Source organism: Hypomesus nipponensis, chromosome 23 (assembly GCF_054491055.1).
Source record: "Hypomesus nipponensis isolate SF chromosome 23, ASM5449105v1, whole genome shotgun sequence".
In the NCBI taxonomy this organism is placed as follows: Eukaryota; Metazoa; Chordata; class Actinopteri; order Osmeriformes; family Osmeridae; genus Hypomesus; species Hypomesus nipponensis.
In genome coordinates this window covers 19248142-19265602 of record NC_140383.1, presented here as the reverse complement: position 1 = coordinate 19265602, position 17461 = coordinate 19248142, and the positions used below count along the sequence as shown (strand labels likewise).

General features: G+C 41.4%; 1 protein-coding gene across 1 annotated transcript; it reads left to right on the top strand.

The window, feature by feature from the left end:
- Positions 1–127: 127 nt before the first annotated feature.
- LOC146234491 (fibroblast growth factor 4A-like) lies at positions 128–17318 on the top strand. The gene is made up of 5 exons (XM_084688288.1): positions 128–1314; positions 2346–2477; positions 13509–13612; positions 13796–15845; positions 17071–17318. Exons 1-4 carry the CDS (start codon positions 1152–1154, stop codon positions 13976–13978), a joined length of 582 nt encoding a protein of 193 aa, XP_084544414.1. The 5' UTR covers positions 128–1151; the 3' UTR covers positions 13979–15845; positions 17071–17318.
- The last annotated feature ends 143 nt before the right edge of the window (positions 17319–17461 follow it).

Below are 17461 nucleotides of genomic sequence, written 5' to 3'. Positions count from 1 at the left end.
TATTCTTATACACTTGAAATGATATACAGGCTACCTCTATAAAGAAAGCTTATTCAGCCTTCATTGTATAAACAAGAGGCTCTGTTTGATGTGGTACACCAAGTCAGGATGATGTATCAGACATTCTTGTGCTGTGTGGCTCATAGCTGTTGGTTTTAGGTTTGTCATACTGGAAAGGCGGTCAATGAGAAAAACATTCTATATCACCAACAGAACTCAGGATTCCTGAGATGTAAACAGAGACACACAAACTAGATTCACACAACCCTTTATCGCTTCCTCTCATAAACAGACACTGTATATGATGGTTGTCTTGATTATGTTAGGGGTTTTGCGTGCTGTGTGAGCTTAATGATTGTGGCACTGCACAGACACTGGTCATCGAAAGGCGAAGCACTGTTTGGCAGAGACATTCAAACATTGTAGTTAATGATGTTGACTGTAGTCTTTAATACAGCCTCAACACTTTTTTATGACTCCTATTATAGTCTCCCAATTTATCTATTTAAAACGTTTTTATGTGCCTAGCACTTTGTAATGCCATTGAGAACAAAGGTGTTGTACATTTAAACTTGCCTAACTTGAACTTAAATAGTAGTGGCAAACAGACGCTAACAGACTATTCTGAGTACACCCAAACAATAACGTCATGAAGTCAATCTGTACATACTTATCCCTGCACATTTTGATAAATCATTTTCAAAATAACAATAAGCTGACAGAATAGGTTCATGATACAAAGAAAGTACCTCACATTTTTATAAATACAATTTTGATTGAAAGTGGGGCACATATGTTATGAAGGATATTGTGTTTGTGCTTGTGCATGTTAGGTGAAAGTGTAAGTGTGTGTGTCCATCTGTCAGTGCATCTATCCCAGTGCATTTAGATAAAACGAGAGACTGACCCTGTGGAACAAGTGTGTTTACTCTGAACAGAGGACATTGTGTTCAGTAACTTAACGTTGATTGGAGGAAGGGTTGAACATAAGTAAAAACGGAGGGACCCATCTTTACTGCACAATTGGTGGATTGCTGGGACCCCAGTGAAGAAATTAGGCCCAACACCAGACAGTGTGGGGCTTTAGTTAAGGACATGGCTGCCAATGGGTTCTGGTGCAGTCTGGAAGTTTGTATTTGGTGACCACCACAATGCCTGCTTATCTACCACTCCCCCACCTGAAGCTACTGCTGGCTGTAGGCTTGTGTCACCACCTAACAAATGCAGACGTAACAGGCTTGCCTGAGGACCATAGCAGTTGGCTGCGAGGTCAATGGATGTCATCTTCGACGGATTCCAAGCTAAAAGGGGAAGGTAAGAGCAAATAGGATATTGTGATTGTAAGATTGTCTACTCTTTCTTAAACAGTTGATTTTTGGTGAAATACACAACATCCATAAAGCTGAACTGCCACAATGAAACTTTCCAATCTTGTAGTTCAGAGGAAACTGACCTGATGTGTGTCATGCCACTTTTGGCAAAGGTTGAGGAAATACCTTTTGTGGTTTGCCTATTGTTGTGGGAAAAAAACACTATACTGTTGTAATTATGAATATGGTTAATGATTATGGATTCAATGAAACTTGTAATCACCTTTGTAGTACATGCTATATTATTGGAAACCAGATGCAAAGCTGTTGACTGATTATTGTTATTCCTAAACAATGGTAGGAGGCTTAGAGCCCAAAATATAAGGTTTGAATAATTAAAGGATGAGTGGGGGAGAGGAGCATGTGTATGCTTTCATAAAGGACCAGGACGCATAGCTGTAACTTATGAGACATATTTGTGGCCTTACGCCCAGAAGCCGAATGCAGCTGGCTGTTCAAGGTCAGAAAGAGCCTAATTGGAAGAAGTGTCTATGTAGGAAAGTACCTGTTTTAAATCCCCTGAGACAAGGGATCTGCTTTGTAAGATTACCTAATGTCTATGAAACCAACAAAATATCGTACCATATTAACATACAATGGGGAAAAGACTATATAAGTTAAATTGTCCGGAGAAAACTTCAGTCTGATCACGCTCACGTTCTATTGGCAATCTTTGTTACCTGAGAACCAATAAAACACTTAGCATCAACCCTGCTGAGTTCCAGTGCTGTTTTTAAATTTTGAGAAGTGACTGAAGACGTACAGAACTTTTGTTTCATCACTGTGTTGTTTTAGATAAATGTTTATTATATAACAGCTAATAAAACAAATAATTCATAGGCATCTTGTACCCTGCTGTTCACGTTTCTCTTTCAAACAATATTAATAGTAGGCCTAACTAAAGCAGCAAAAGCAATTACTGCTGACTTAATTCAGCTTATTCAATCGTCAAATCATTCCTTCTCTCCACTGCAGGTGCACTTCTGCCTCATCCGATCCGAGGGGCTGTCACACAACAGCTGCTGTATTGTCGTGTTGGAATTGGATACCATCTTCAGATTCTACCCAATGGCACTGTAGGAGGAGCACATGAGCCCAATGGACACAGTAAGTTGACTGTTAAAAGAATCAAATACAGCCCGGTCAATACCACATTGACTACTCAATTTAGTGTTTGATTTGCTAGAGTGCATGTATAAACTAGAGTGAGGACAATTTCCAGGGAAATTGTGAGGTGTGCTTGCGTCGGATGCAGCTGGGTCAGGTTTTTTTTTCACTATCACCTCCAACCCTATTGTGTAAACTAATATCAAACATCCAAACCTTCATGTTCATGTGCTTATGTCACACTAGTTACACGGTTAAAAGCAGGTGTTATCCTTGGGCCACAGTCACAAAGCCGAGAGACAGATGCAGAAAATGGTTTTTATTAATATAATAAAGGATAAAATAAAAACAAAACAAAATATCTCTGTCCTTTAAAACCAGGAAATGTCTCGTAACCTACGGCTGCTTTGGCATATGTCCAATCCGGTCTAGGACCACCGCTCCTTCCTTCCCTTGGACCACCGCTTGGAGTACGTAGAGCAAGCCTTCCTGGACGATAATAATAATCCCCTTTACGCTCAGTAGTCGAGCCGTGGTTGTGCCTCCAAAGTCTGAATGGGAGTAGCGGAATACCGGTCGTCGCTTCTCTCTGTGCTCTTGCATGTGTCCCCGTAGAATCACCTTCTGTTCAGTCCCCACTCCTTTTTGAAGGAGTTCCTTTCATTGGCCAACCATCATTTGAGAATAATTCAACAGTGATGGGCTGCGTCCCTGTCAGCTGGGGAGTTCCCTCCCCCCGTCCTTGATGTCAAACAGCACACACAATACCACACACAATACCATGCACACAATCACAGCAAACAATATGAAAATACCACAGCAACCAATATGAAAACACCACAGCAAACGATAGTCAAAACCAAACTAAAATAACAGACAACATAGGCTGGCCAACTGGCATCTGTGATACTTACATTTTACAACTCATATTTCTGTATAAATAAGTATGCATAGCTATTATTTATTAAGATTGCATAGATTCAAAAACATACATTTGTTGCTGCTCATTTACACTTCAAAATACTAGGTGAAGTGTAGAATGAAACAGGGTTTTCCTCATTTCCCTTAGTGCTAAAGGAAATGGTGATAGGCTATGTGGCAGCCTCACATAGTTGGAAAATTTGCATCAAAACGAAGACATTGGGCAATGTGTAAAAATGTAACCTAAACTTCCTCTTTAGTTTTTCCCATCTTTTGGTATTCATTCATTAATAAAGAACCACCTTTGAAACAAGCTGATACTAACCACGTTGTCACTGGTAGTATCTATGCATATGACCACAGAACGCCTTAAAAAAACAACTCTGCTTCATAGAGCAGACTCTGCTTCATTACCCCGTTGCCTTCTGGCAGGCTTTACCACAGCATCCGGTTGCGCACACGGAGACTGGACAACAGTTTTTCTACCCAAGGGCCATCAGGCTTCTGAATGGACACTGATATGGACATTGATTTACTGCACACTAGTCACTTATACACTGTCACTTTCAGCTACTGGTTGCACCATCAGTAACATTGCACTACTGTACCTCACTGTACCTTGCCACCAGGCTCCTGTATGGTCATTGACATGGTCACTGATCTGCAATGTTGCACTATTGTACTGTACTCCACTTAGGTTAGAATAGGTTATATGGTTGAAATAGGTTTTATGTGCATTTAGTGTTAGTATAATGTATTATTTATTGTTCTGTAATTTAGGAAGTTTTAGTATTAGGGTTAGTATAGTCGATTATTTATTACTATCTGTATATTTAGGAAGTTTCACTTATTTAAGCTCAGCATAGATGTAAATTATGTTCTGTGTACTTATAGCCTGGCTGCCAGCCCAACTTCTCCCCGCCCACAAAAAAATGTGGTCAGGAAGTTGGGTCTGGAGGGTCTCGTATTGGGGAACAACTACAGAAAACCAGAATCTGGGCGTACCAATGAAATTGCCAGGGCGGGCTTTATACGATGATGGACAGATGATCAACAGTAATGTAATCACCCACGTCACAAAAGAGCGCTTAAATTGAATTTGTTTTGAACAAACAACATATTACGTTGCTCTGATTGGTTGTAGGTCTATCCAATTGAGCAAAGAGGCATTTGTTTTCCAGGCTCGTTTGAAACACGCCCCGTAGTCAAAGCCCAACGGAGAGTTCTCAGACTCATATTCTGACTAGAATTATGAGTATGACAACGTCAGGCTAGTGTACTTATGTTATGTAATGCCAGGTGCTTGCGTTGTCTTGTCTTAAGAATTTCAGTGCCCAGTCTGACCTTGTGTTGTTCTGTGTACCTGAGAAATAAAAGACTTTAACTAGAGTGGACCTACTGGTTAGCAAAAAATACAAACATGGTGTACTCGGAAGACTTCTAAATTAAGTAAATTGTTACTGTAAAAAAAAACGTTGCCAGTGTATTGATGCTATTTGTTTTATTTTTGGTCAGGTATTGACCACCTGACCAAAAGTTGTTAAAATAAGAGCTATTTTTCTTTCATTTGCTGCCTATCATTTTAGTTTTACTGTACTTTATAACCTGGTATTGACTTTAGTCAACCAATGTTGGTGATCAATTTTGCTAAACTTTCCTCTTTATGTACAAATGGTTAATGTGTTCTGTTGATAGTTTATAGGCATTCTACTACACCCAATGTTTTTTCACTTTAATTTGATGGTCCTAAAACATGTCTACAAATATTTAGTGAAGAATGCCTAATAATAGTTTGTTTATAATCAAAAAGAGAAGCACATTATCTTAACAGATAGTAAACGTATCAGTTAACAATTAGTCAAATATTGCATTTAGCAGACACTTTTATCCAAAGCGACTTCCAAAAGAGAGCTTTATAAAAGTGCATAGGTCACTGATCATAACGAGATAGCTCCAAACATTGCGGGTAACCAAAACATGAAGCATACATTGTGAAAACTAAATAAGTCCCAAAGGGAAGAACCATAACAGCATGTAGTTAAACAAGATACAATAAAACTACATGAACCTCAAAAAAGTGCAAGGGTGTACCTGCGGAAAAAAGCAAGCAACAAAAATATATAACACAGCAAGTACAATAAGTACAATACAAGTACAAAGTCAGTTACAACTAACCAATAAGTGCAAGAAGTCTCTCAATAAGAGTCATTGTGAGCCTGGAGGAAACATCAGCTCCAGACAAACATTCCTAAGTGCCATTGTACTCCCGGAACAAGTGCTTCTTTAGCCTTTTCTTGAAAGTGGGGAGACAGTCAGGGCCTTATTTACTAACATTGCGACCGCAGCTTAATCTGCGCCTTTGCCCAACAGCAAATGGCGCATGGTGTATTTCCGCATTTTGCATGGTATTTATCAAACCAGATCCTCGTTGCGTAATCGGCGCCTTACTCCGCCTTTTATTGTTAATTATCACACCGTTAAAAGACAGGAGAAATCGCCCGCATGTTAATGCCACCATGGGTGATTTGAGGAAAAGAAAAAGAAGGTTCAGCGAACAGGAGATAGAAATATTGGTTCACAAAGTTACAGCTAACATTAACATGTTACAAGGAAGAAATACTGCGTTTTTATTCAAGTGCGCTACATTTGTAAATACGGCTTTACCCGCTATTTTATGCCTAAAATGGGCGCAATCCTTTTAGTAAATGAGGCCCTCATTGTCTCTGATGGAGGTGGGTAGTTGATTCCACCATTGGGGGGCCAGACAGGAGAAGAGTTTGTGTTGGGACCGGGCGCTCTTGAGCGGTGGGACCACCAGACGGTTGTCAGAAGAAGACCGTAGGTGGCGGGTGGGGGTGTAAGGCTGGAGCATAGACTTGATGTAGTTGGGTGAAGTCCCGTTTACCGCTCGGAAGGTCAGTTCCAGGGTCTTGAATCTGATATGGGCCGTGATGGGAAGCCAGTGGAGGGAGATAAAGAGCGGGGTAACATGGGAGCGTCTGGGTAGATTGAAGACTAGGCGGGCTGCCGCGTTCTGAATCCTCTGGAGAGGACGGGTTGCGCATGCTGGGAGACCGGCGAGCAGGGAGTTGCAGGAGTCCAACTTTGAAAGGACAAGTGCTTGGACTAGCAGCTGGGTGGAATGCTCAGAAAGGTATCTCCTGATCTTCCGGATGTTGTAGAGAGTGAATCTACACGATCGGGAGACTGCAGCAATGTGGGCCGTGAGGGAAAGCTCGTCATCCATGGTAACCCCAAGGTTCCTGGCAGAGGATGAAGGGGTCACCGTCGCAGATCCCATGGTGATTGACAGATCGTGGGAGATGGAGGGTTTAGCCGGGATGATAAGAAGTTCTGTTTTGGCGAGGTTCAGCTAGAGGTGGTGCTTGGTCATCCAGGCGGAGATGTCTGTGAGGCAGGCCTCAATCCTAGCTGAGATCCCCGGATCAGTCGGGGGGAATGACAGGTACAGCTGCGTGTCGTCAGCATAGCAGTGGTAGGAGAAGCCATGGGAGGTGATGATTGGTCGAAGTGAGGTGGTGTACAGAGAGAAGAGGAGGGGTCCAAGAACGGAGCCCTGTGGGACGCCAGTGTAGAGCTGGCGAGGGCCTGTCAGTTTGCCTCCCCAGGAGACCTGGTAGGATCTTCCCGACAGGTAGGATGAGATCCACTGGAGTGCAGTGCCAGTGATGCCCATCTCAGAAAGTCTGGAGAGCAGGATCTGGTGGTTAACTGTATCAAACGCTGCAGAAAGGTCCAGCAGAATGATGACTGATGACTAGGCCTGTCGCGATAGTCAATATATTGACTTATCGCACGGTATATGGAAATTAGCGCAATAATTTTTGGTGCTGCGATATATTGCAACTGATAATTTTTATTACAAATAATGATTACATTAATTTTTACATAAGAACGAATGTCACCAACATTTTACTCGATCCTGCTGCCTCAGTCATTTTCTCTGCTTTCTGTGTCGAAAGCGTAGGCGGGACTAGCGTCTCCACACACAGAGTGGACACTGACAGGTGAAGAGAAGGCAATCTTCCGCTCCAGTGAGGGAACATTTTGTCTTTAAGACGAATGAGATGAGAGCCAATTAACGTCAACGAGCCGGTATTTCAACTTTGTTTAAAACAAGTGGAAATAAAAAGAGGCAACTAACCTAACATCTCACCTAGCAATACATAACTGTCTATCCCACCCAGTTTTTCAACCTGTAAACAACAACTGCAGCTGGAGCTGGAAAGTGGTCTTCCATACAATTCTGTTACAGATGCCTTTTCCCGACAGTGCAAATGTAAACGTGACAGCGTGAAATGGTGCACACTCACAGATAGCGTAACTCGGTATATAGCCAAATAGATGCAGCCATTAAACACGGTCAAAAGACCAGCATTTACAAATATGCTGCAAACTTTTGACAAACACAGGGCTGCCAACTCTCACCCATTGGCCGTGAGACACACGCATTTCAACCATTTCACACGCTCTCACACCACACCTTGTATATCTCAAGCAGAAAAAGTCGACACCAACCAAGTAGCCCTGTTTACGTTGTAAACAGTAAGGGATGATGGAGTGAAGCAACATAGACGTGCGAACAGCCATGAAAACTCGCCTTGGGGGGGGGGGGCGGTCATTATTTAATCAGTGGCATAAAATGGACTGAAAATTTCAATTGACGTGTGTGCAATAATATCGTATATCGCAATTAATTTTGGTGCAATATATCGCACAAGAAAAAGTAGTTATCGTGACAGCCCTACTGATGACCTGGAAGCCGCTCTGGCAGACTGGAGGGCAGTGGTGACAGAAAGGAGGGCAGTGTCTGTGGAGTGGCCAGTCTTGAAGCCCGATTGGTTGGGGTCAAGCAGGTTGTTCTGAGAGAGAAAGTTTGACAGTTGGTTAGATACAGCACGTTCAATTGTTTTTTTAAAGAAGGGTAACAATGATACCGGTCTGTAGTTCTGGAGGACGGCAGGGTTAAGGGAGGGTTTTTTGAGTAGAGCGGTAACTCTCGCCTGTTTGAAGGCATAGGGAAAGGTGCCAGAGGTAAGAGAGGAGTTTAGGACATGGAGAAGAAAAGTTATAATGGAGGGGGAGATGGTTTGACAGAGAGGGGAGGGGATAGGATCAAGGGGACAGGAGGTGGGGCGGTGAGAGAGAATGAGGTCAGAGATCTCTGCCTCGGACAGGGGAGAGAAAGAGTTTCGACATTTAGTTGGGTCAGTCATGGAGGGTGAGAGGGTAGGAAAGGTGGGTTAAGGGAACAACCGACTGCTAATGTTGGCGACTTTTTTCTCAAAGAAGGAGGAGAACAACATCATTGGAGGATGTCTTTGTCCGCTGGCTTTTGGCTGGTACGTTCCCACAGTTCTTTGTTACTGATGGTGTTAGGCCAGTTGATCTGGAGGATTCGTCGCAGACAGGTATTGATGAATGACTGGATTTTGTTTGTCGTATTCACTGTGGTCCTCCATGTCTTTTTATGTCCTTTTATGGTATGCTCATCAATATATAGATGAGCTTCACACTGATTGGTTTGTTTACGAGTGCAGCTGCGGAGAAAAGACACAACACGGCCAACAGCACTCACTGAAACATCGAAGGTGGAGACTTAAAAACGTACAAATAAATCTAGTGTGTCACACAACACTGTTTTCAACAGATTGACTTGATATTATTTGAGTTTTTTCTACTTCTGTTGTCGAAGCAAACGGGATCGACTTAGGTGGGTACCGTTACAGCTTAGCAACTGTGGAAGCGGGAAAACTGGAAAAGGGCCCCCATTGTATTCATATTCTGGTAAATGTATAATGATTGTCCTGAATGTGAATTAGGCTGATCTGAACGTGATCCTTGAGAGAAGTTAGAGCAGAAGCACACACCTATATTTAATCAGTTAGGAGAAACATGCTCTCACTATATTGTTTGTGCCGGGCCAAGAGCTGGTATAACTTGATAGGAAAGAAATCAGACACCATAGGCTCTAGCATGGTAGCAAATTAGGACATTAGAAGACACAGCCCACTTATTAAATGTCACCTAGGCCCACTTGGCATTAAATATTGACAGAAGCCAGAGAGGAAATCTGACAGGTGACACTCGTTGATCTTGCAACACATTTAAGTTTAGAAAAAGGGGCGGACTTTTAATGAGTATAAAGTCAGCTGGGTTTGAGACATGCTTTGTGCTTCTCAGCGCGAGAATGTCCAGTGACTGTGTGTATAACCTATGAGACAAATAAAACTGCTTGTATTATGACCAGGCCCAAACGGAATACGCGGGCGTGGAATTCTGACGAAAACCCACAGATTTTTAAGTAGAACGCATTGGTGTGAGGCAAAATGTAAATACACTTTTCAACTCATATTACGTCTCTATTATTAAAACGTTAGCCAAAAATGCTAAGAATTGAAAAGGAAACATTTATCGACCCAAATTAAAGCAAGAGACAGGGCCAGGGAGTTTTCAGTCGATCTTTATGAGGATGGATCACAAAATTTTTGCCATATTTGACGTCAAACTGTTGTGCAACATCTTCGGTCGCTCCGACATAAGAACAGGAAGGCTAGCGGAATTCCGCAGATTTTCAGTCTGAATAACTGCAGAAAATGTGAAAAAAATCAGCGTATTACGTTTGACCCTGGCCATGACTCAGTGTCTTCAATGTAGATACTAGAAATTATCTACGACACAACCAAACTATCGTGATTCAACGCAGCTTCAGTTAGCTATCTTGCTAGCTCTAACTCATAAAAAATAACCTGACAAAGATCTGGAGAAACATGCATCTTGAATTGTAGATTTACATGACAACACAGGTTATTTATTCAAATGAAACACAGTCAGAAACATGAAATAACATTAGCCCCATTGCCAATAAACTAAATCATCACACATTCTACTGATAGATACAGCATACGTTAGCATTGCTAATAACTGAAAAATCATAATACAACTTGCAGTTGTGATGAACATAAGGTCGGAACAGCACCTCATTTCAGCAACAGCTATATAGCAAATCCTGCTTGACATTGTCCCAGGTTTTCAAAACTGTCCTCAGTTAAATGGTTAGAGCAAATGTGTAATTGAGGGTCAAACTGCACAGGGATCTTCTCATAGACAAACATCACAGCCCGCCAAGTGTTTGGTTCCTTGGGAAGACTCTGAAAAGTATCAGCATTCCCTGTACAGCCTGGAACACTGCATTTACGACTGTAGTCCATTTTCAATATCCGTGAAAATTGTTCTTTTTTGTAATTCCATGGAAATACACAGAGCAGCACGCAGCAAATTTTGGGGCATGACAAAGGTACAGACCAGAGCCCAAAAAGGTGGAGGCTTTTTCAAAACCTACCGTTTTACAGCTACATTTTTTATTTGTGAGATTTGCATAGGAAAGAGTTGTCAATAGACACAAGGAACTTTTTGCCACAAAAACATTGAAATCTCTTAGATCGTGCAACGGAATGTAAATCCCAATAGAAGCAACGCAATTGGGACCAAGATGAACATTTTGACACTGACGTTGTGTATGTAGTCCAAATATTGAGGGATCCTTAGGGGTGGGAAAATAATATATATATAACCATTTCCACATATATAATAATATATATGTGAGAGAACCATGGTTGTGCTCGACGAAGGCGTAACATTTTATAACAGAAATGTCTGTATATTTAAAATAAGCATACATTTGTTGCTCCTCATTTACACTTCAAAAATACTAAGAGTGAAGTTTCGAATGAAACAGCATCGCCATAGAGTCAGAAAACTGGCAAAATTGGGTAGCCTACAAGTCAGATCAAGAAGCAGATACATGATGCAAAATTACGAAAATGCTATCACTATAGTATTCCTTTCAATAGGTTTTTTTTATTTTTTCGAGTTTTGACCATGATTGCCTGAAACTTGAATACCTGGCTCCGTTGTAGTTCTCACTCGGCAAAGAAAGCGAAATAGTTATTTTGCTAACCAAAATCTTCCATAATGCAGACACTGTTGCCTACTGTCAAGTTTCTATTCAAAGAAAATGTCTTGATACTGCCTTCAATTTAACATCAGTATAGAAATGTGGCATACTGTGTTTTCAATGTTAAACCTTCAAAATTGTTATTGTATGCCATTGTTGGGGTGTTAATAATGTTGCATAACCATAAAAATATGGTGGTTATTAAGCAATAAGCCCCAATAGGCCGTGTTTTGCGCTGATTATAGAACAGGTAAGTGGAGTTGTTAGAAAACTCCCTTACTCGCGGGGCTTATTGCTTTTCTAAAACTGTTACTACAAATATTTGATATGGTTTCATAAATAAAAACAATTACAAACAAAATGGTTTAATAATAAACCGCCATTCTTTCGCCACTACAAAGTATAGTTCCTACATAAATCGTTGCCACGCAACAGCCAGATGGACACCTTTGCCGTCTTTTTTCATTTGAAATATTCGATGCGCATTAATACATTTACATTTACATTTATTCATTTAGCAGACGCTTTTATCCAAAGCGACTTCCAAGAGAGAGCTTTACAAAAGAGCATAGGTCACTGAACATAACAACGAGATAGTCCCAAACATTGCAAGCAGCCAAAACATGAAGCATACATTGTGAAAAAGCTAAACAAGTGCTAAAAGGGAAGACCCATAAGAGCATGTAGTTATACAAGTTACAAATAAAACAACATGAACCACAAAAGTGCAGGACTGTACCTGTAAAAGAACAATCAACAGTAAAATATTACACAGCAAGTACAAGACTTAACTTCGTTATATCTAACCTACAATAGCAACAAGTCACTCAATAAGAGTCGTAGTGATCCTGGAGGAAACTAACAAATCCAGCCAAGCATTCTTAAGTGCCGTTGTACTCCCGGAACAAGTGCGTCTTGAGCCTTTTCTTGAAGGTGGGGAGACAGTCAGTGTCCCTGATGGAGGTGGGGGAGCTGGTTCCACCATTGGGGCGCCAGGCAGGAGAAGAGCTTGTGTTGGGACCGGGCAGTCTTGAGCGGTGGGACCACCAGGCGGTTGTCTGAAGAAGACCGTAGGTGACGGGTGGGGGTGTAAGGTTGCAGGAGAGACTTGATGTAGATGGGTGCAGTCCCGTTCACTGCTCGGAAGGTCAGTACCAGGGTCTTGAATCTGATACGGGCGTTGATGGGTAGCCAGTGGAGGGAGATGAGGAGCGGGGTAACATGGGAGCGTCTGGGTAGATTGTAGACCAGGCGGGCCGCTGCATTCTGAATCCTCTGAAGAGGGCGGGTTGCACATGCTGGGAGACCAGCGAGCAGCGAGTTGCAGTAGTCCAACTTGGAGAGGACCAGTGCTTGGACTAGCAGCTGGGTGGAGTGCTCAGACAGGTATCTCCTGATCTTTCGGATGTTGTTAATATGGAATGTTAAAGAATGTTATGAGGACAACAAGGATCACAATAAAAATGTATGTAGTATCAATCATCGTCTATCTCCAGGTAAATTGTCGATCGGCTAATGTTCCCGCTAGCACAGTTCCAGGCAACGTAAGCAAATGGGGTACTAGTTAACCCATTTCAGATTTCTTTCAAACTTAGCAAAGAATCTCCAAAAATACTATGAAAAAGCTAGTGGTGTGAGCCAGGTTCGTGAAAAAGTTTTGCATATGTTGACTTGAGTTAATAGAATAAAATCGACCGGACGAGCTGGGTACCAAATCGTAAATATCACCAAAATCCACCGGGATCCCGAGCCGAGGAGTGAGGGGCGGGGGCTTGGTACCTAACTGTCTCCCACAAGTTAACAAGCTAATAATGTTCTACTATAGGTGTGGGTTTGTGACGTTTGTGATTGTGGCTAGCTAGTTAGCCACCGTTAGCTTCACTTTTCTCCCAAAAAACGTATCATGCCTAAACCATCAAACGGAAAGTTTGCGTGGATACAAGCAATGCAATCGGGACCAACACTAAGGCAAGCACACCCAATTAGCTTGATGAACAGGGGTGCACATTGTGGTGTGTACTGCAGCTGTTGGTGTGTGTGTGAATGGGTGAATGAGGCAAATATGTAAAGTGTAATGCAGTCCATTTACAACTGTGCCGCTTTCAATCTCACCATCATTATATGATCTGCAGGTTTGCTAAAAGTGTTCGCCATGAAGCATGGTGTGGTGGGGATCTGGGGTGTCAAAAGTGGCTTTTATCTCTGCATGACCCAAGAGGGAATCACACATGGCACGGTAAGCAGAACTGTCTACTACAGCTTGTGGCCATTCTATAATAATATTTTCGTTTCATTATATATTTTTTCTTCCTACTCCCACTCTGTTAGAAGGTGATATTACATATTGTTGTTGTTTAGATTGAAGAATCAAGTAATTGTAAATCAAATAAATGTTCTATTGTGACTTTATCTTTTTCAGAAACAGTTCTCCTCTGATTGTCTGTTCAAAGAGACCCTGGAGGAGAACCATTACACAACTTACTCTTCACAGTCTTATCCAGGCATCTACCTGGCCTTGTCTCACAAGGGACTGACCAAGAGGGGCAACAGTGTGAGCCGAAACCAGCCCTGCACACATTTCCTGCCTCGCAAAGCCACATGAGCAGCTTTTGTGATCTCCAGCAACAAGATCTTTATATCACTATCTGGGGTGTTCCAATGCTGTGTAGATTCACTATATCCCTGCACTACTGAAACACTCAAACTCCTCTGTGTGGCATTGACACTAGTGATGGGCATTCCAGCTCTTTTTCATGACCCGGCCTGTTTGACTCAGCTCACTCAAAAGAGACGGTTCTCTTGGCTCCCAAATGGCCCTTAAATTAATGGTTTAACTATGACTTTGACTATGATAGGTGTGAAAACAATTCTGATTAAATAATTAGATAAAATCATACTCTACCTTAACCACAATGTCTTTAAAAATGCATTGAAATGTTATGGCTCTCCTCCAAGTTCGACTACTCTTCTGACTGTGTGTGTGTGTGTGTGTGTGTGAGGTGGCTTGGCCCTCCCTCATGCAGTACATTTAGTCATTTAGCAGATGCTCTTATCCAGAGCGATTTACAAGTAGGGTGAAGTGCCTTGCCCACGGACACAACGTAATTTTGCACGGCCGGGAATCAAACCAACAACCTTCTGATTCAAAGCCTGACTCCCTAACCACTAGCCAATTTGATTCTAAGTGTATGAATTATTCAGGCCATTTCTTTCCCCAATATTTCCATTAAACGCTTGATACACCAATTAATAGTCGCTTTGGGTGTATCAGTTTTCACATCAAGAGGTTGTTCGTCATAATAATAATAATGACACTACAAAAAACAAGTGATAAAAGTAATAAAATAAAAAAATATTAAAACAATTATTGTATGTGCAGTACATAAGAATATTCAGTGTACAGGATATTAATGACTTTCAATGTTAAGGCTAGGGGTGTGCAGAGATGCCATTATCTGTATCTGTTTACCCCATGGGCATTGCTAGACATAAAACTCTACAGCCCCTCATTACTCATCACTTTTGTATTCCTTCCAAGCTTGTGTTGCACACAAGAAGTCAGGGCTCCAGACTAACTCACCCAAATTTTTCCTTGCGTCGCAACAATTTCAAGGTCACTTTTTTATCACGCTCCATATACATTCATATATATTATGTAAATGATCTTAAACAATAATAAGGTTTAGGTAATTATTGGTTTTATTTGAAGCACAATTCAACTGTGTATAAAAATAAAAATATTTTAGGTGCTTCACTGAGCTGCCAAACGAAAACATTGCAAGCAAAATAAAAAATTCAAAATGGAAAGTGCTACTGACCTAACATTTCATGGCTCAAAGTCTTATAGCGGGTCCCCCCTTGCTGTCAAATGCCCTTCAGATGCCCAACCCCTGTAATTTGGCTTTCTTGCCCTTTGGCCTTGGCTAAACCAGCTTGCCACACTCTCCCTAGCATCAAAATCCTAGCTCCATGGCCCAGCTCCATAACTCAGGGGTGGACAATTAGTTTTGACAAGGTGCCACATGAGAAACTTGAAATGTGTTGGAGGGCCGCATCAACAATAACTTGAACTTAATTCTGCTAACTATTCATTTTACCCCATTGTAAAAAGCAGTAAAGTATATATTTTGATTAGCTGCTACTGGTTATCAGAAGAATAAGGATATTCTGTAAATAGTTATATAAATATTTTAAATGTTTGTCAACTAGGAAAAGACTATCAAAGTAACAGTAAAAACGTAAATAATCATTACATCAGTGTTTTATTTTATTTGTAAATAGTTCATCTTTACAAACACTGAAAAGTTGTTTTGCAGTATGTTAAAGATATGCAATTGATCAACTTTATACAAAAAGCAATACTTTTTTTCCAGTTCATTTTGTTCTGTGAGAGGAATCCAGTGGGCTTGAAGAAGTGCATCGAAATCTGGATGAATGTTTGAGGTGGATATGCGAAGGACAGCTGACAGGTGATGATCCGGGTCTGCAATGTAACTAGCAAACCATCAGCCTGTGCCCACTGAATCAGTCATGTTCCTATTATGTCCGCGTTAGTTTTTTTCTTTAGTCCCTTAGTGCCGATTCAAATTATAATCCTTCAACACAGCGACCTTAGCGAACTAAGAACACAGCTTTGACTTTGACCTCAATAAACAGTACTTAGAAGTCCATGTCTTGTTAAAAACTCTACATTCTGTATCAACCTTTCGTTTTTCATTTTCGAGGGGTTAACAAACAGCTAACTTTCCTGAAGGTGAGGTTGCGCAAGCGCACATATGTAAATCGCCTGATCACTAGTATTTCAGGACTACATATTTACTAGCGCTCAACACATGTAAGGGAGACCGGGGCTGGTTGTCACACGGGTTGGTTGTCACAGAGCTCATTACAGCCACACTAGGGGGCGCTGTGTAAAATGGTTCTCATCAAATGTGTGCCCGCTTTGTCTGAGCTCATTCATGTTGTCAGTATGGAAATAGAGCTAGCATTCCTGGCACAAGATAATAAATTCACATTTCAATGGGTAATAGTAACTATTTACTATAGCATAACATTTCTTCTGTAACTTTGTACGTTTAACTTCTCAATTTTGTAACTTTTGTTTACATTTAGTCATTTAGCAGACGCTCTTATCCAGAGCGACTTACATAAAGTACAGGGACATTCCCCCCGAGGCAAGTAGGGTGAAGTGCCATGCCCAAGGACACAGCGTCATTTGACACGGCCGGGAATCGAACCAGCTACCTTCTGATTGCCCAATTCCCTAACCGCTCAGCCACCTGACTCCCCTAAACTGTGTTTAAGAGTAGAAGGGAATATCTAAAATTTCAGTACATTTATTAGATGCAAGGTCAAGCCATGTGGTTGCTAGCTAATAAAAAATTTATAATACATTACAGTACAATTCTAGAACTATAATCATTAGTTGTATCACGAGCATGGCACTTTCTATAATTCCAGTTATTAATATTTGTGGCAACTTAATCACCAAATGCATCACGGGCACTGTGCACTATATAGCAACGGGAACAATGCTCGTAAGACTTTATAAAGGATGCATGTATTAAAGTTATGTATTGTGCTTATTAAATGTATGTCTTATGAACTTAGAACTGTGCTCAGGCTTAAAACATTGTGTCCCATACAGGGTGTGGGAAACAGGCTGTATTTTGTGTTGTTGTCTCTTCATTTCAGAAGCAGACAGACAGCACCCGAGCAGGTGGGATGCGTGGGGAAGAACAAACTCCCTGATACACGAGAGAACAAGCTCAACCCTTTTTTGATATTTCTGTACTGTATAATATATGCTGGGGCAGGGACAGATAGCCAGTTGGACTTCATGAACCAACCCAAAACTCTGTTGCGGGTAGGGAAACGTAGACAGCCCCAATGCTCTGTACTTGTTGATTTCCAACTGCTGCATTAAAGCTGATATTATCGGACCTCTGCGACTCCAGACCTCTTTCTAGAACACAGACTTGTGTCATTGAATACCATCATTACATATTGGATTAGACGCAAAGATTTTGAGTCCTTCACTAAACATTTAGTTCAAGAGTTCAGATGGGGTTGGTTGTCACAGTTT

Bases quoted from the DNA above. Each gene is read 5' to 3' on its own strand.
- LOC146234491 (XM_084688288.1), top strand. From the start codon at position 1,152: ATGCCTGCTTATCTACCACTCCCCCACCTGAAGCTACTGCTGGCTGTA. The intron at 2,478-13,508 runs GTAAGTTGACTG...TATGATCTGCAG, and splicing joins ACATGAGCCCAATGGACACA to GTTTGCTAAAAGTGTTCGCC. The intron at 13,613-13,795 runs GTAAGCAGAACT...TATCTTTTTCAG, and splicing joins AGGGAATCACACATGGCACG to AAACAGTTCTCCTCTGATTG.